This window comes from Neomonachus schauinslandi, chromosome 11 (assembly GCF_002201575.2).
Source record: "Neomonachus schauinslandi chromosome 11, ASM220157v2, whole genome shotgun sequence".
NCBI classification, from domain to species: Eukaryota; Metazoa; Chordata; class Mammalia; order Carnivora; family Phocidae; genus Neomonachus; species Neomonachus schauinslandi.
Genome location: NC_058413.1, coordinates 27368086 through 27388474, shown reverse-complemented (window position 1 = coordinate 27388474; position 20389 = coordinate 27368086). Strand labels below are relative to the sequence as shown.

General features: G+C 37.2%; 1 protein-coding gene across 1 annotated transcript in view; it reads right to left on the bottom strand.

Annotated features, from left to right (window-relative positions):
- Positions 1-20389, bottom strand: part of LOC110575713 — a 152838-nt gene that overhangs the window by 84875 nt on the left and 47574 nt on the right. Inside the window, exon 2 of the mRNA XM_021684727.1 lies at positions 3034-3279. Coding sequence (XP_021540402.1) covers positions 3034-3279 — 246 coding nt within the window. The remainder of the gene's footprint in view (positions 1-3033; positions 3280-20389) is intronic.

The window sequence follows — 20389 nt, the reverse complement described above, 5'->3', positions numbered from 1 at the left end:
GGGGTATTTATACACCAGCTCCCACCAGTCACTGACTGAATAAGGTTGCTTCAATGCAATCCCTATCAAAATCCCTATCAAAATTCACAGAGATAGAGAACAATCCTAACATTTGTATGGAACCACAAAAGACCCTAAATAGACAAAGAAATCTTGAGAAAGAAAAACAAAGCTGTAGATATCATGCTCCCTGATTTCAAACTATATTACAAAGCTATCATAATCAAAACAGTATGGTACTGGCATAAAAAACAGACACATAGATCAATGGAATAGAATAGACAGATCAGAAATAAACCCATGCATATTTGGTCAATTAATTTACAACAAAGGAGGCCACAATATACAATGGGGAAAGGATAGTCTCTTTAATAAACGGTTTTGAGAAAACTGGACAGCCACAAGCAAAAGAATGAAACTAGACTACTATCTTACACCATATGCAAAAATTAACTCAAAATGGATTAAATCTGAATAGAAGACCTGAAACCATAAAACTCCTAGAAGAAAATGTAGGTGGTAAACTCCATGACATTGCTCTTGGTGATATTTTGGATCTGACTCCAAAAACAAAGGCAACAAAAGCAAAAATAAACAAGTGGGATTACACCGAACTAAAAGGATTCTGCACAGCACAAGAAACTATCAACAAAATGAATAGGCAACATACTGAAAGGGACAAAATATTTGCAAGTCATATATCTGATAAGGGGTTAACATCCAAAATATATAAAAAAAACTTATACAAATCAATAGCAAAAAAGCAAACACTCCAATTAAAAAATGGGCAGAGGATCTGAATAGCTACTTTTCCAAACAAGACATACAGATGGCCAACAGACCATGAAAAGATGCTCAGTATCACTCATCATCAGGGAAAAATGCAAATCACAACCACAATGAGATATCACCTCATATCTATTGGAACGGCTATTTCAAAAAGACAAAGAATAACAACTTTTGGCAAGGAGGTGGAAAAAAGGGAACCCTTGTGCACTGTTGGTAGGGATGTAAAATTGGTGTAGCCACCATGGAAAACAGTATGGAAGTTCCTCAAAAAATTAAAAATGGAAATACCATATGATTCCACCTCTGGGTATTTATCCGAATTATATGAAAACACTAATTTGAAAAGATATATGCACCCCTATGTTCATTGCAGTATTATTTACAATAACCAGGATATGGAAAAAACATAATATGCATTGATGGATGAATGGATAAAGAAGATGAAGTATATATATAGATATATATCTATATCTATATATATAAACAAGGTTTAATAGAAATCCTTGAAAAAGTAAGCCAACAAACAGAAAAGAAAACCACAGTTAAATTCAACAGAAGAAAAGTCATGGACTCTGATGAAGAGGACGATTATTGAAATTTAAGATGTTTAGAGACTGGAACTTAATGGAACAGTTCTAGGACAGATAAGACCGGGTAGAAGTGAAGATCTGATTGTTTACTTTGTTTATTGTCTATATATGCCTTTAAAAAAAATAAACTTGTTATGCAAAAAAAAAATCCACAAATATATATATCTATATAAATATAGATATATATTTATATTGTATATATACATAATGGAATATTACTCAGCCATAAAAAATAATGAAACCTTGCATTTGTGACAACATGGATGGACCTTGAGGGTATTATGATGAATGAAATTAAGTCAGACAGAGAAAGACAAATGCTATATGAACTCACTTATATGTGGAATCTAAAAACAAAATGAAACTCATAGATACAGAGAAAAGAGTGGTGGTGCCACAGGGGAGAGGGGCTGGAGGGTGAGCAAAATGGGTGAAGGGGGTCAAGAGGTACAAGCCTCCAGTTATAAAAGAAATAAGTCATGGGGATGTAATGTACAGCACGGTGACTCTAGTCAATAGTATTGTCGTGCACATTTGAAAGTTGCTAGAAGAGTAAATCTTAAAAGTTTTCATCACAAGGAAAAAAAAACAAGGTTTTGTAACTTTGCATGGTGATGGATAGTAACAGACTTAGTGTAGTGATCATGATGTATACAAATACCGAGTCATGGGGCGCCTGGGTGGCTCAGTTGGTTAAGCGACTGCCTTCGGCTCAGGTCATGATCCTGGAGTCCCGGGATCGAGTCCCGCATCGGGCTCCCAGCTCGGCAGGGAGTCTGCTTCTCCCTCTGACCCTCCTCCCTCTCATGCTCTCTGTCTCTCATTCTCTCTCTCTCAAATAAATAAATAAAATCTTAAAAAAAAAAAAAAAACAAATACCGAGTCATTACATTGTTCACCTCAAACAAGTATGATATTATATGTCAGTTATACCTCAATTTAGAAAGTCTGTATAAAATGCTTCACAGTGCTAGACACAGAGAAAGCTCTCAATAGATGTAGTTATATTTATAGGAGACTCACTATGGTTAAATAAGTTGATCAAAATTGCACAGCTAATGCAAAGTCACGGTAGGATTTACTCAGATCTGTCTATATGACACAATCTTTTTTTCTTTTTACAATACAATCTTTCATACTGAGAATTATACTAACCAAATATATACTAACCACCTTGCAAACACACATCAAAAGGCAATCATGTCATCGTTGCATTCAGAGGCTATAACAACATCTTTATATCCTTACTCTCCTTCCCCCTTATGTGCCCTGTTTGGGGGAAGCAGCTGCTTTTCTCACAAAAAGGCCCGAGGGCTGATGTTATTGTCTGCTCAAGTTTAAATAGATGCGGGGGGTTTTTTGTGGAGATGCTCATTTGAGATGCAAAGCCTGCACATTTGCCGCCAATTTAGTGCAAAGGACCAAGATATACGAACACCTGAGACTGCAGGAGCAGCAGGTGACACTTCCTCACTCACATGTCGGTCCTCCTGTTCCCCTGTTGAATCACCTGACTTTCAGTGGGCTCAACCAAAAGGTGCCCTAGCAGAAGAAAATGGAAGGAATCTCTTCCCATCATGCCCTGCATGAACTCCCAGCAAAGGGTGTGCCTGAGGAATGACAGAAGGACAGGGGGCTCAGAAGCCAAACCCACCTGATCAGGTAGTGGTTGATAATAGTGTCGAAGTAGCTGTAGTACACGGCATTGTTCACGTGGCCATACTGGTCATTGTCCTGCCATCTCGTCTGGATGGGTAAGAAGTACCCATAGGCCTCATGGTGTCGATGACAATCCGCAACTCTCTGGCTCTTTGGTGATGTGCCCAAGGAACGGACATTCCTAGGAAGCAACCTCGAAGCCCAACAGGTCATAGCTGGTGATTGCTGTCTTGGAGCAGACCTTCAAGAAGAAAGCAACAAAGGATAAGGATGGTGTGCCGAAATCTTGATATCAGGTTTACAAAAGCAATTTCATTCAATTTTGGCCATCGGTTTCAAAAGGAAATTCGATTTTTCTCCTAGGAGGTAAATCTTCCTTTATAATCCAAGTCCTTGTCACAAATCTGTTTACTTTTTTAAAAGACTCCTTACTAAAAAGGCTTTCGCAAACACTGACAGAAACCAGTGAAGCCTCTGTTTGAATTTGACTAGTGGGAATTTAAATAAAAAAATTTGATTTATATTTGTATGGAAGTCTTCTGTTCCACAAAGTATTTTCAAGGCGGGTACATTCTTTCCTCCCTCCCTCCCTCCCTCCTGTCCCTCCTTTCAGATTTATTATTTATTTATTTATTTATTTATTTGAGAGGGTGAGTAGGTGCAGAGGGAGAGCAAGTCTTAAGCAGACTCCACACTGAGCGTGGAGCCCAAGGAGGGGCTCAATCTCATGACCCTGAGATCTCAACTTGAGCCAAAACCGAGAGTCCGACACTTAACTGACTGCACCACCCAGGCACCCCGAGGTGGGTACATTTCTGCTGAAATCTGTAACACCACTGAGGGCATAAAGAGAGAGCTCAGGCAACCAGTATAAAATAAAATGTTTGCCAGAAAATATCATCAACTGGGCCTACTATCAGGGCTTTTTTAAGGGTATGAATTTTTTTCTTGGAACAAAAGTAACTTTCCAAAAATGGGAAAAAATTTAAATATGCATAACAAAGGGGGGATACCCAACAACCCAATGACACCAGTTATATTCATTATTCCAGTCTTATATTCATGTATCTGTATATGCATTCTTAAATTGGACCATATTACACATGCCGTGTCACTATCTCTTATGCTTAACAATAGATCATTATCATGCGTGCATATTCTTCTACATCATTTGTAATGTTGAATTCCATAATATTCCATTGTATTAAAGCACCACAATTTATCAAATCCTCTATTGTTGCATACTTAGGATTCTGACTCCAATTTTATTGACTGGGATTAGAATCTTTGTAAGTAAATCTTCCCACACATCCGGATTATTTTCTTAGGGTAAACACCACCCAAGCAGAATTGCTAAAGGGCAATTGTTAAAGATTTTGAGATAAATCGGTGCCCTCCAGAAAGGTGGTACCAACTTCTACCCTCCCTCCCCAGTGGTGATGTGCAGGCCAATTTCCTTGTTGATTTTAAAATGCTTTGTCGATTTGACTGTGTTCTCTCATTTCCACACAAATTCAATGAAATGTGCTAAGTGGAGAGATGACTCCTGCCACCGGCTGTGTTAGAATAACCAGTATCAGAATAACCCCTCTGTTTGAGAAGCGCTATCAAAGCTAGATAAATGTAAAAGAAGAGCTGCTTGAAGCTAGGAGCAAATAATCAAGGCAGCAGGACTTTACAGGCTGCAACCTTGGGGACAGGGGAACACATTCAAGGGAGCCCAGCACTTGCCAACACTTTCTCATCTGGGTATTTGCCAGCTCAACGTGTGGGGAATAAAGCCTGCAAGATGGCAGCAGCCTACAGCTCCTGGTGGTCTTGTCATGTTGGAAGAGGGGACAAAAAGTGATAGGCCAGCATCCTGGAGAAGGGTGAGCTGCAGAGATGTGAGCCTGGAGGTGCAGGGTCCCCTCAGGGCATCTGCTGCCTCCCACACAGCACATGCTTTGAGGAGACAGACAAACCCTTGGAAAGCAACTACTACAAGGCTAAAAACCTAAGGAGAAAATAGGAGTCTCATTGTGCTGAGGACATAGCTTTCAGGGCTGCTGAGGAGGAGGGCAAAGACCCCAGACTCTCAGATTCAACCCGAGAAGGGTTACCCCCTTACAGGGAGGACAAACTTTAAACTGATCAGCCTTGATCAAGCTTACCTACCCAAGTTAAATCACCTTGAGAGGGAAATAACACCACCTACAGCCTCTGCAATGTTTCATACACAGTCTGGCATTCAGTCAAAACCAGCCAGGCCTACCAGTAAAGAGGAACGAATGACCAAAATCCAAAAGTATTAAAAAAAAATAAAAATAAAAAATAAAGAGATTCAGAGACTCACACAAATTTTAAAATAACCATGATTACCAGACATCAGATAAAGGGCTAATATCTATCCCTAATACATAAAAAACTCTAAAACCGAGGGGGTTAAGAGTTTTAAAAACCCAACAGAAAAATAAATGAAAGTCACAAAGAGACAATCCACAAATGTCTTTAAATGACCTTTAAACATATGAAAAGATAGACTTCGGTCATAATATGAGAAATTATAACTATGCTGCATTACTGTTTCTCAATGATGAAATCTGGTAAAAATACAAAGCTTGACAGCACATTCTCTTGACAGGACCCCTTACACGCTGCTGGTGGGAATGTCCCCCACCGCTATGGGAGGAGAATATGACAATATCTAATGCAATCACGAGTGAGTTTACCTTTTGACTCATATCTAAGAATTTACCTTGAAGGTACACCTTCAAGAATACAAAAATACAGGGCGCCTGGGTGGCTCAGTTGGTTGGGCGACTGCCTTCAGCTCAGGTCATGATCCTGAAGTCCCTGGATCGAGTCCCGCATCGGGCTCCCTGCTCGGCAGGCAGTCTGCTTCTCCCTCTGACCCTCCTGACCCTCCCCCCTCTCATGTGCTCCCTCTCTCAGTCTCTCTCTCTCTCAAATAAATAAATAAAATCTTAAAAAAAAAAAGAATACAAAAATACATATGAAGAAGGAACATCACTATTGGTTATTGAAAAAATACTGGGATAAAACAAACAGGATTGGTTGAATCAACTATGGTACATTCACACGATGGTATATTATAGAACTGTAAATAAAAACTAAAGAAGGTGTGATAAGGAGTGATTTCCAGGATGTATTTGCAGTCAGTCAAAATAAGCAAAGGGCAAGAAAGCATATATAGTATGCTACTTTTGCATAAGAAAGAAGAGAAAATAAGCTCTTTTCTGGGAGATACAGGCTAGCTGGAGCAAGGCAGAGGGAGAACACCCAGATGGTATGCACAGCCTATGTTCCTTGAAAGCAGCTCTACAGGCCACTAGATGTCTGACAAACCTGAAGCCTGCTCCTCAGACCACAGCTCCAGGCCAGGCACAAAGGCCTATTTCACAGGACTGGGGGGTGTGCTTCTGTCTGCTATCTATGCAATGCCCTGGGGGTGGCATCCTGCCAAGAACTGCCTCTCTGACTGCCATAGTCTCCTGGGACCCAGGGATGCAAGCCCCTACCCCATCCCCGGCTACTAGAGCCAGGGGATCAAGGGATGTCCTCTGGGTAGCAGCTGCAAAAACCAGGGCACCAAACAGGCAAAAGCTCCCTTCCAGGAAATGTTGGTACTCTGGAGCACGGCAAAGGGAGAGCGTAAAGATGGCACCAGCCAGTCTCCATCCCCAGAGAGTTTTCTAGCAGGCTACTAGATGTGTTAAATTTGATGCCTGTGCTCAGGCTAATGCTTTAATAAGATAATTATTTATTTATATTTACAAAAGGAAAATAAGGAAGGTTGCACTTGAAACTAATGAGGGTGCATTAACAAGGTGGGTGGGGTGAAAAAGGGGAAGTAATACTCCTCTGAATATAGCTTTTTGTGTAATTTTGGGTTTGGGGACCATGTTAATGTTTTACATACTCACACATGATGATGATGATGATGAAATTAACAATGATGGAAGGAAAAGAAATAAAAAATGGAATATAAACAGAAACAAATGAGTCCAACTATATTTCAAATGAGTAACAATCACACTGAAGGGAAAAATAATTACTTTTGAATACAGAGTTTTGACTATATACCCTCAGTCTAAAGACAAAAATCTTTTAACAAATACTAAACACTGGTTAGTGCACATGTTTTTTTATAGTGGTAGGATTAGCAATTCTGGAACTGCTTTCTGTGAACCTAAGACTGGGGAAAATGGGTAGATATGCCAAGGATAATGTGAGCCAGGTTTCTCACTTGGAGAAAGGATTTACAAATAGGAAGGGGAAAAACTAAGATGAGACTTCTGGTGTTAGATTAAATTTTGGAGTATCAGTATGAATTCACAGATTAGAGACAGAAATCTCCCTCTTATCTTCTTATCTCCACTGAGCCTAGACACAATGACACTCTAGTAGCAAAATGATCGTATTGAAGTATCCAGATTTTAGGTTCTAAACACCTTTCTCCACTAAAGGAAAGGAGGATGCCTTAAAGAAATGACTGATTCCAATGCTGGGGCAGATAAAATAAAAGATGATCCTGTTGTGGCACATCGTGTTGTGCCAGCAAGTAAAGAAAGTTCAAAGAAGATTGCAAAAGTCCATAAGAGCCTGCCTAAGGGGGTTTGAAATGGCCATATCTGGACTATTTGAGCATTAGATTTAAAAATGAGATCAAGGGTGGGGGGTGCCTGGGTGGTCAGTCAGTTGGGCATCCAACTCTTGATTTCAGCTTGGGTCACAATCTCAGGGTTGTGAGATCAAGCCCCACATTGGGCTCCACACTGGGTGTGGAGCCTGCTTGGGATTCTCTCCCTCTCTCTCCTTCTGTCCCCACAACTCTCTAAAAGAAAAAATTAGATTGATGGATTATAATCTTCTCAATTAAATAAGAATTCCTAAGTCTGCAAAATTAATAAATGGGGTCGAAGGAAAAGTTATTCTTTCCCTAGGCATGCCAAGTAATAAATGTAGAAAGGATAATAGATTTAGAAAATCATCATTCTGCAAATATCATAGTAATAATTGATTCAGTCAAGAATCACTGATGAATGCTAAAATACACTAGGCACAAGTTTGGTGAGGAGCATAATATTTATATGGTCTCCAAATATTTCTCCCACAAATTACTTACTCATTACAAATCAATAACAGTAGCTTTATGGTGGATCACACACAAAGACAGTATGATTTTACCAAGTTATCCAAGTCAGTAACACCAATAACAAACCAACAGACTGAGACAATATACTGAGACAGATACAGTATCACTTCTGTGTTATTTCTGGCAACAATGCATTATCTGAATCTAATCATGATGGAACATCAGAAAAACCAAAATTGAAGAACATTCTACAAAGTAATTGTTCTATATTCTTAAAAAATATCAAGATCATGAAAGACAAATAAGGGTGGAAGAATTATTTTGATTAAAAGAGACTAAATATCCCTGACAACTAATTGTAAGGCATGATCCTAAATCACTGGATTGGGAAAAAAAAATGGAGCTATAAGGGACATTATTACAAGAACTGATAAAAATTTGAATTCAGATTGTAGATCACACAATAGTATTATATCAATATTAAACTTCCTAATTTTGATAGTTGTACTGTGGTTATGTAAGATGAATTCCTTGTTTTTAGTAAACTCAACTGAAGAATTTAGGAAGTAAGAAGCATGACATTTGCAACATCCTGTCAAATGGTTCAGAAAGAAATAATGTGTGTGAATGTGGCAGGGGAGAACACCTGTGCATGGAGGAAAGGATGATAAGGCAAATGGGGGAAAAAATGTAACACATTGTAACTCTTGGTAGAAGATATACAGTAATGCTTTCCACCATTCCTACAAGTTTTCTGTAAATTTGAAATTTAAAAAAATTAAAGTTGTCCCCCAAAACTATTATTCATATGTTCAAAAACAGATTTTAAAAAACTATTTTACCAGAGCAATGGAATCTATGAAATATAATCATTATATTATGAATTCAGTAGATAGGTTAAACAACAGATTAGTCATAGTAGAAGAAAAAAATTAACTGGAACATAGGTCAGTTTAAATATTAAGATTGAAGCACAAATAGATTAAAAAATTTAAAATACAAACAAGCATAACCAACACATATAGGACAGCACTTTTTTTTTTTAAGTGACATAATTGTTGTAATTAAAGTTTTAGATAAACAGGAGGCAGATAATGGGTAAGAAGCAATATTTGAAGAGATACTGACAGAAAGTTTTCCCAGACTGAAATACCTGGAGCCACAGATCCAAGAATCATTATGACTCCAAGTTGGTTAAATTAAAGAAAAGTAACCAGAACAAAACTGCTGAAAACCAAAGACAAAGACAAAGAGAATCTTGAAGAAAAAAAGAAAAGACATTTTACCTTCAAAGCAACAACAATAGGCTGACTTATTTGATGGAAACAATGGAAAACAGAAGATGGCACCTTGAAAGCTCTTCAAGTAAAGAATTGCAAAGCTAGAATTCTACACCCAGAGAAAATATCCTTCAAAATTGAAATCTAAATAAATAGCCATTTTAACAAAACCTGAGAGAATTCATCCCAGCAGATCTACACTAAGGGAAATGCAGAAGGGTACTCTTTAAGCAGGAGGAAAATGATCCTCAATGAAAGCATAATAATGAAGAAAAGAATGAAGAGCAGTGGAAAGGGTAAATAAGTGGGTAAATTTAAATTAATACTGACTCCTTAAATAATAATATTGATAATATCTTATGGTATTTAATATGTATAATATAAATATATAGATATTTAAAATATTCCACAGCAGTAGCAAAGGGATAGTAGAGTAAATTCAGTTATAGTGTTCTAAGGTCCTTGTATTCTTCAGTAAGTGGTAACAATCCTAATTTAAGGTAGACCGTAAGTCCAGGATGCATGTTGTAACCTCTAGGATAATCACAAAAATAATAGAAAATGAATATTTAATTAACAAAAGGAAAACTAAGCAATAAAAAAAATCTTCAAATACAAAGAAGAAAATATGTAAGGCGAAATGACCAAAACACAGATGAGACACACAAAAAACAAAGTAAGGTAGTAGACTTGAGAAAAAAAATAACAATAATTACATTAGTTGTAACTAAATACTCCAAATAATAGACAAAGATTGTCAAAATGTATTTTTTTTAAACCCAACTACACATTACTTAAATGTAAGGACACTGAAAAGCTGTGAGGAAAAAGATGGAAAACATACAAACATTAACCCAAAAAAAAAAAGGCTGGTATAAATGTACTAAAAACAGACAAAATAGATTTTAAGGCAAGAAGTATTACTACATATAAAGGAAAACTTTTGGTAAAGATAGAAGGTCAATTCAACATGAAGATCTCAACATAGTCTCAAATGTAGCAAAAGCTAACAAAACCAAAGGAGTAACAGACAAATTCCCAAACCCAGTGGGCAGCTTTAACACACATCTCTCAGTAGCTAAAAGAACAAGCAGAAAATAAATTAGGTAAAATATAGAAAATCAGAACAACATGATTAACAAACTTAACAGAGCACCCAATGATTACAGAATATACCTTATTTTCAAGTATCTATGGAACAGTTACCAAAATAAAACATATACCAGGCCATAAAACACGTCCCAACAAATTTCAAAGAATTAAGATCAGAGTACGCTCTCTCACTACAGTGGAATTAATCTAAAAATCAATAACAAGGAAAAAACTTTGAAAATCCTTAAATACCTGAAAATCAATTAATAAAGTTGTAAATAACCTATGAGTTAAGTAAGAAATAACAATAGAAATAATAAAACATTTTCAATGAATAATAATGCAAATATGATATATAAAAACTTGTGGGATACAGCTCATCTGTACTTAGCGAAAATATAACAGTTAAATGAAAATCTCAGGATGAAAATCAATGACCTAAGGATTCATCTCAAGAAGTGTGAAAAGGAACAGCAAATGAAACTCAAAGAAAGTATAAGAGCAACAATAAAAGATAAAGGCAAAAATTAATTTAAAAAGAAAAAAAGTAGGGCACAGGTCATTAAACTTTTTCTGTAAAGGGACAAAGGGTAAATATTTCAGACCTTGTGGACTACATGATTTTCACCACTATTCAACACTGCCATTGTAGTGCAAAAGCAACCACGGACAATACGTAAATGAATGGATTTAGCTGTATTCCAATAAAACTATAGTTACAAAAACAAGTGATGGGTAGATCTGACCAGGAGCCATATTTTGCCAATCCATGCAATAGAGGAATACAACAAAACTAAAAGTTGGCTCTTTAAATTTAAAAAAAAAAAGAATTGATAAAATGCTAGTAATACTATAAAGGGAAAAAGAACATCACTACAGATCTTACAAGCATTAAAAAGCTAAGAGACATTATAAATAACCTTAGACCAATAAATTTGATAATTTTGATGATATGGACAGATACCTTTTTTAAAATACTAACTTACCAAAAGTGACACAAGAAAAAAAAAATAGATAATCCAGTCTTATGTCCATTAAAAATAAGAAGCTATAATTCAAAGCCTACTCATAAAGAAAACTTCAGGCCCAAATCACTTTATCAGTGAATTCTTTAAACATTTCAAAAAGAACCAACACAAATCTTATATAAATTATTTCATAGAATGGATAAAATAAAATCACTTCTGAACTCATTTTATGAGGCCCCCTACCAAAACTTACCAAAAAATAATTATTACCAGAAAGGAAAAGTATAAGCCAATCTCTCTCATGAACATAGATGAAAAAATCTGACAAAATCAAATAAAAATACTAGCAGATCAAATCCTATGATACAGAAAAAGAAGATTTCAACCAAGTTAATTTATAACAGTAATACAAGGCTAGTTTAACATTTGAAAATCAATCAATATAATTTACCCCATGAGGTAAATAAGAAAAATTATATAGTCACTAAACAGATGCCCCAGACAAGCATTTGATGAGATTCAATGTCCGTTCATGATGTTTAAAAATCTTGATAAACTAGTAATAGAAGAAATCATCACTTCTATTGAGCATCATAATGTTTAATGTACTATTAAACATTATCATCATTGTATTTCTATTAAGCACAGTGGTCCAAAGAAAAGAAATTAAAATTATTAAAATTATTTTTTTAAGTTTTAAAAGAAAAATCTGTGTCATTGATCACAGATTATAGAATTATATACATAAAATATTCAAAATAATCTACAAATAAACTATTGATTAAAAAGCGAGGGGCGCCTGGGTGGCTTAGTTGGTTAAGCGACTGCCTTTGGCTCAGGTCATGATCCTGGAGTCCCAAGATCGAGTCCCACATCAAGCTCCCTGCTCACTGGGGAGTCTGCTTCTCCCTCTGACCAACCCCTCTCGTTCTCTCTCTCATTCTCTCTCTCTCACATAAATAAATAAAATCTTAAAAAAAAAAAAGTGAATTTAGCCATCATGGGATACAGACATCATACTTAAAAATCAACTATATTTCTATATACTAACACTGAACAGATGGAAAATGAAATTTTAAAACAATATCATTTACATTGCTATAATGTAAGCTATCTAAGAATCCCCAGCATCAAAAATACCAGATACCTAGGAACAGCATGTGTAAGACCCATACATTGAAAACTACAAAGCACTGCTGAGAAAAATTAAGGAAGAGCTACAAAATTGGAGGGATATACTATGTCCATGGATTAGAAGACTAAGTATTGCAAAGATGTCAGTTCTCCCCATTGATCTTGAAGTTCAATGTAAACCCAATCAAAACCTGAGCTGGTTTTTCTATAAAAATTAATAAACTGATCCTAAAATTTTACATGGAAAGGCAAAAGAGCTAGAACAGCCAAAAAAAAAAAAAAAAAACCATGAAAACGAATAAAGTTAAAGAATTTACATTATCAAATATCAAGATGTATGATAAAGTATAGGGTAATTAAAATAGTGATATTGGGATAAGATGGACAAGTAAATCAGTGAAACAAAGTAGAGCATCTAGAAAATAGACCACTCATATAAGATCACCTAATTTATGAAAAAAGTGCTACTCAATGCAATGGGGGAAAAGATGGTACGTTTAATAACTGACATTTTTAAATGAAATTTTAACCTACCTCAAAGCATGCATACATATCAATTCCACATGAATTACAGATCTAAATGTAAAAGGAAAAACAATAAACCTTCTGGAAAGTAACACAGGCTATATTCTTAATGTTGGGGTGAGCAAAATAACTTCTGAATACAGGACACAAAAATCACTTACCATAAAAAGAAAAGATTAATAAATATAACTTCCTCAAAATTAAGAACTTACATTTATCAAAAGATACCAGTAAGGTATGTAATACACATATCCAGCAAAGAATTCATACCCAAAATATAGAGAGAACTTCTAAAAATCAATGAGAAAAAAATGGACAACCCAATTTTTTAAAAAAGAAGCAAAAGACTTAAGTAGGCACATAATGAAAGAGGACATCCAAATGGCCAATACGCATAATAAAAGGTGCTATCTAACCATTATTAGCCATCAAGAAAATGCAATGATAATCACAATGATTTCACTTTTAAACCCTTCAGAATGGCTAAAATTTTAATTTGTTGGTGAGTATGTAGAGCAATTAGAACTTTAATACTCTTCTGATGGGAGTGTGACTGGTAGCTACAACTCAGAAATCTATTTCCCAGTATATACTAAAATTGTACAAACACATATCCTGTGACCCAGCAATTCCACTCCTTTGCATATATCCAACAGGAATGCATACATATGTCCACCAAAAGACACATACAAGAATATCTATAACAGCATTGTTCATATAGCCCCAAACTGGAAACAAAACAAATAGCAGGATGGATAAATAGTGGTAGATTCATGGAATAGAGTACTACACAACAATGAAAAATGACTTTCTGATACACATAATCACATTAATGTATCTTACAGAAATAATTTTGAGGGAAAGAAGTGAAACACAAGAGCGTACTTGCTTTATGATTGTACTCATATAAAGTTCCAAAACATCAGAAGCTACAGTGACAGAAATCAGAATGATTACTACTTTCGATAATGACTGGGGAGAGGTATAAAGAATGCTTTTGCAGTGTTAGTAATGTTCTACAACTTGGTCTGGGTGGTGTTTACATGGGTATATTACTCTGTAGAAACTTACCAAGCTTCTTTCATTTATGAATCTGCTATACTTCAATTAAAATGTTTTCCCAAAAAGTATGCTATGTGGACAGAAGTTATATGATTATATTAAGTCTCTAGTGTCCAGAAAAGTTTATTTTTTTTATACAGAGAATTTATCTCTCGTCCATTTACCCTAATGCTAACTCAAAAAACTTGAGAAAGTTAAGTTCTTCTTTATCCATATAAGGCCTTGTTATATCAGTTGTTCTGTGGATGTGCACATACAGCCCCAAGCAGACACTGATAAAAACAGATTTTAACTCTCACATGGTAAAAAAGAAGGTAATGTCTTAGAACCTTTGATGACCTGAAAATAACCTGCCATCTAGGTGACATTTACAAGGAGAAGTTTTTTAAACTTGTACATTTTTACACTAAACTTTCCTGAGGAATCAACCTCCATCGCCTGTTACCTTCGGGGAACACAGAGGTTAATAATATTCATTCACTTGAACACACACAAAAATCTCAAAATAAAAGAATGCTCTGCATGATACTGAGTACCAGGTGGCATTCTGACTGACCACGAAGAGAAAGTAGAGGGAAATCCTTTTTTCAAGCAATTTTAAAGAGCTGTATATTTAAGTAGCAAAGAACACGAGCATATCCAAAGGAAATCAATTTTGACACCTGCTTCATAGATACTCAGATTTTACAAATAATATTAAGGGCATTCCATATCCTTTGGGAATGTGCCTTGACTTCACAAAGCCTGTCGCCACAAACGGGCACTTCCCTGAAGCCGAAGCAGGGGTGGGGGGGAGGATCCTGCCATGCAAAGAAATTCTCAGGAAGCTGTGAAGATATTAGCTATTTTACTCAATTTATTCCAAGCTGAAACATAATAGTACATTATAAATCTCTTTTGATTTTACTTAATCTAATGAAAAAATGTTCATCTTTTTGATAAGTGCTCATTAGCCATTTTTTTCTGACATAAACAGACAAGAAAGATGTTCTTGTGCTGCATTTAAAACGCAACTCAGCTAATTACAGTGCAATGACGCAAAGAAGAAAATCAATGCACTGAAGTTTCTCACTTGAATTGTCTTTATAGTTGAATTAAATATCTAACCAAAAAAAATTTTTTTAAAGGGCCCCAGCAGTATATTTTATACTCAGGTTGAATAATGTTTAAGTAAACAAAGGCCAAATTCTAGCATATGATATAAATTTTTTAAAATTTTCTGATGTCATTTACTCTCTAAAAATAGTCACTGAATTTATGAAAAGGGTACATGCTTGGAGGGGGAGCAGTGTGCTGTCCTTTTGAGAAATGGTGATAAATCTGCATAAGCAATTCACCCTATTTTACCCAGTCCCTGGTAAGACCAAAAGCCAACGTGTAGCTAATAACCGGTCCGGGTGGGAGCCAGGCCAGGGCATGTTAATAGCATAAAGCTAAGTGATTTCTGTAAGAATCAAACTTTCAGCCCAGGCTGATGCCCAGGCTTTTGGGGAATATCAGATAGTTTGGACTTTTTGGACCTCAGAGTATTAATCCGCTGAAACCTTATCCTGAACAAGTCTAACAAAATTAATGCCACTTCCCAAAATGCTTGATTCACGCTCCAGGAAGAATTTCACCTACAGTAATCTGATCCTTTGGGTATCTTAAATCCAGCCTATTACCCAAATGATCATTTCATTGATTTTTTTAAATTCATGTTTTATTATAAAGTATATTTATCTGAAACTAGAAACTTTAAAAATTACTTTAGCTCTATGATATATAAATTATGCATATTGTACCCAAACTCACAGGACAAAACATCATGAGAGAAGTAAGTAAAATTGATTACTTAGCTACTTCTTCCTACTTTATGAAGTCACTATTTAAATAAATACATGCAGCTTTTTTAAAAAAAAGCCATCTTATGAAATCAGTATTAAATAAATACATGCAGCTTTTTAAAAGCTTGTTTTAATGAACAAACAGAATAGCAAGAGAAGAGTCTATTGATGAGCTCATTGGATGGACGGTTGTCCAAGTCACCTTCACAAATGATTGTGCTATCATTTCATAGTCATTAGCCACCGGATACTAAGAAAAAAGACACACATAATATTTCCTGTATGGGGGTGGGGGAGGCTGCATGCAAGAGGCATTGCAATTAAAAGCAGTGGTCAGAGTAGAGCCAATTAAAAAAGTAACAAAGACACACAGAAGGTGAGGGCCTCTGAACATTTTGTACTACCTCTTTCCATCTACTATTCTGCAATTTCTCATTTGCATTTCAGTCTTCCTCATTTAGCTGGGAGCTCCCCAGGGACGGGACTAAGTGAATCATCTTTTTCTCCCCAGCGTATAATACAGCACTTGGCAGGAATTGCTCAATTTCTTGTTTGTTGAATGAACAAATGAAAGAAACAAACTCTTCACCTGCTCCACAGAGAATCAGTCACATCTCCTCCTACATTTTTAACTTTTTTTTTTTTAAGATTTTTTTTATTTATCTATTTGAGAGAGAGAGAGAGTGAGAGAGAGAGCGCAAGAGGGGGTAGGGTCAGAGGGAGAAGCAGACTCCCTGCCGAGCAGGGAGCCCGATGCGGGACTCAATCCCGGGACTCCAGGATCATGACCTGAGCCGAAGGCAGTCGCTTAACCAACTGAGCCACCCAGGCGCCCTCCTCCTACATTTTTAAAGTGATGCTTTACTGTTTGCCTTTAGTATCCCCAAATAATCTTCCTGTCCTCTAGTCCAGTGATCTCCGAAGTGTGGGATATGCATCAAGCATTTATCTAGGATGATCCAATGATGAGAAGCATGGGGAGGCAGGAAGAAAATACTAGAACTTCCATTGGGGAGGCAGGAAGAAAATACCAGAACTTCTATTCGTGTTTATTTTTTTATATCAAGACTAAAAGACAAATTAAGCATCACTGGAATATATTATATGGGTTAATGCTGACACCCTCACTCACAGCGGGACCTGAGATGTCCTAAGGAAAAGTAGGATTCCACTCTAGAATGGCATCCTTCCTTGGACAGGGCCAAGAATAAGTAGATTTACACATCATACATTGCTATAGACAGAATGTTTACATCCCCCCAAAATTCATATGGTGAAATCTAATCCCCAACATGATGGTATTTGGAGGTGCTTAGGTCGTGAGGGTGGAGTCTCATGAAATGGGATTAGCGTCCTTATAAAAGGGACTCCAGAGCATTTCCTCACCCCTTCCACCATTAACACAGTGAGAACACAATCATCTATAAACCAGGAAGCCACCCTGAGCCGGACACCAAATCTGCTGGTACCTTCATCTTGGACTTCTCAACCTCCACAACTGCGAGAAGAAAATGTTGTATATAAGCCAACAAACCATCTTCTCTAGTTTTTATTTTGAAATCTTTTGATTATAAAAATGACACATCCACTTGATGAAAACATGCCAGCTCTACAAGAGCATTAAATGAAAAATACCCACTCATTGCCTTTATAAAAAGTTACTACCCCATTATTCAACATCTTGTTCCCTACTATCCACCCACACTGGTTCTTCACTCCCATCCTGCCCCCAACCCACATCTGGATGTCCACATTCATGGACGGGATTACTGGAATTGTCACGTAACCACTAGACTAACTGAGCTCTCTGTCTATTCTCTTTAAGATCATTTACCACTTTTGTAATTATAATATTGTTGCTGTGATTCTTTAACTGATATCTGTCTCCTCCTCTAGACAGAGATTCTTTGAGGGCAGGCACCCACTGCTGTTGCTTTCTTAGTTTGTCCTGATTCTAGAAAGCACTCAACAAATATCTGATGACTAAATGAATGCTGACAAAGTGCTTGCTTCGGCAGCACATATACTAAATGAATGCTGACAAGTATTACAAATAGTAAAAGTTCTGGAGAACTGAACCAATCAATGCTTGTCTGTGCACCTCAGTGACCCCTGGTAAGGGCTGGGAAAAACACGGATGTCAGAGATAAAAAGGGCTATACTCATTATTTAGGTCAAGACGCTTCTATTCCCTGAGTCACCCCAGCTGAGAAACAGCAGCCCTGGTCTATTTGAGCTTCTAGGAGACAGAAAAACGATTTCTTCTTTGTGTAGTGACCTACCCAAGGGAAGAATCTTTTTCATCAGGCCCTTCCTTACCTCCCAAAGTTTTCTTCTTCATAAACAAAAGGTCCTGATATCTGAGAGGCTCTCATGTTGAGTGAGACTTATCCAGCCGGACTTGGAGTGTAAAGCGCCCCCCATGAACCAACTCTCTGTCTTGATGGAAAATAAGTGATGTGCACCATGAGCTCCATAGTAAACCTCTGTCTGTAACACGACAAAACCTCACCACTTGATTTCGGCATCCTGAACACAGCCAAGGAGCACAGGCCTACTACACTCACCCTCAAATCTTCTCTGCGGAGAACAAAGCAAGAGTGTGCCAAGGGCACCCAGTGATGACTGGGCTGGGGTGTAAACCCAACCAAACCGCGTAGGGTTTCTTCCTTTTCCCCTTCCTCTAGGGGTTGGAGACCTAGTACATGAAGATGACAGGGCAAGGCAGGAAATCATTTTAGCATAAGGACAGTATGGGAGACACCCAATATGGATTGTTTGTCATATTTTACAAATACTCCCCACCCAGAGAAGATATTGTGAAAATCCCCTCAAACCCCATCATTCAGTGCTCTGGTACCACCTGGTCAAGGACACACGGAATCAACCACCGAAAGGGCATAATTCTGAGGACTGGGAGCAAACAAATAAAAATGAAGAGGCCACAGGGCAGGAGAGAAAAGGCAAGAGCACAAGACAAGGAAGATTTACTCAGCCTCCTTGAACCTGCTTCTCCATCTACAAAATGGGAGTAATGAATGCAAAGTCCTGAATTTAGGTGTAAAACGTCACGGGCACAAATCTAAGGAGGGGACTCTCTGATGAGAACCAGGGGGTTTAGTTGACCAAAGGTCAATATGACACACGTGTGATGTATGCAATTGTTTTTAAATACAGTCTCCAGCTGCATGAATAGAAGTAAAATTGTTTGCAACAAATAAAGAAAGAACAAAAGTCTATATTCTTTCTGCATGAATTTGAGGTACAGCGTTCAGTTTTCAGGGGAACTCTCAAGTTCCAGAGGAAGACGAGCGGCATGGCAAAGGCCTAGAAGTCGCGCTACCCGGGATGAACACAGGGAAGGCTCCCAAAGCCCACGGAAAGCCCACCCCTGCTCATCATCTTGGCTCGGCTCGTGCCTCACCACCTAGTCTGCGAATCTGGCAATCGTTAGCCTCCTCCTGATGATGACACCACCCTTTCTTTATCTCAGCAGACAACAAAGGATTTCATTAAACAGGTCAATTCAATCTAATATTTTATGTGTCTGTATAAATATATAAGCATTTATTTATATCCTGCCTCATTCTAAAAGGGATCCAAGGTGGTTTACAGTGATTTATTAAAAAAAAAGCAAAATAGCATACAGTGGAGAATAGATAAGAAAGATAAATATTATTTTATTCTACCTCTCCTCCTCTCCCATCCTCATTTTTGCCTTGGGTTCCCAAGTCACATATGCCATCCAATTTGACCCAACACCTGTTCTGAATGAGTGGCCGCGGCAGCGGCAGCCTGAATCAAATCTATGCATCCAGCTTCATCTTCCCCACTCCTCTTCTTCAGTCTTAACACTGTCAGGCACCAGAAACACAGTGGCACCAAGACAAGGCCTCTGCCCCCACAGAGTTACCGGTGTAGCAACTCATCTTCTTCCCAACAGGTAGGACGCTTAAGAAATTGGCAACGTTGACTTAGAAAGTGCAAATTTGGGCACAATGGGATTGGTGCCTCCAAAACTAGAAGGGCTCTCATATGATTTCTTTTCTTCTTCTGGCTTTGAACTATGCTATTTTATGTGTACCCTTGTTTGAAGAGGCCTCAGATTCCTTTTGGATCTAAGGAAATGAGAAATGAGTGAATACAGGCCAGCAACATAGCAGAGCAGTTAAATGCAGGGATATGGGAGTCCGCTGACTTGGTTTCAAATCCAGGCTTGGCTATTAGCTACAATGTTACATTATTTTAGATTCCTTAGACTTTGGGCAACTTACATAGCATCTCCTTGCTTCAATTTTCTCATCTTTAAAATAAGAATATCAATATGTTGGGAAGATTAAGTGGCATGACGCATGTGAAGCACTTA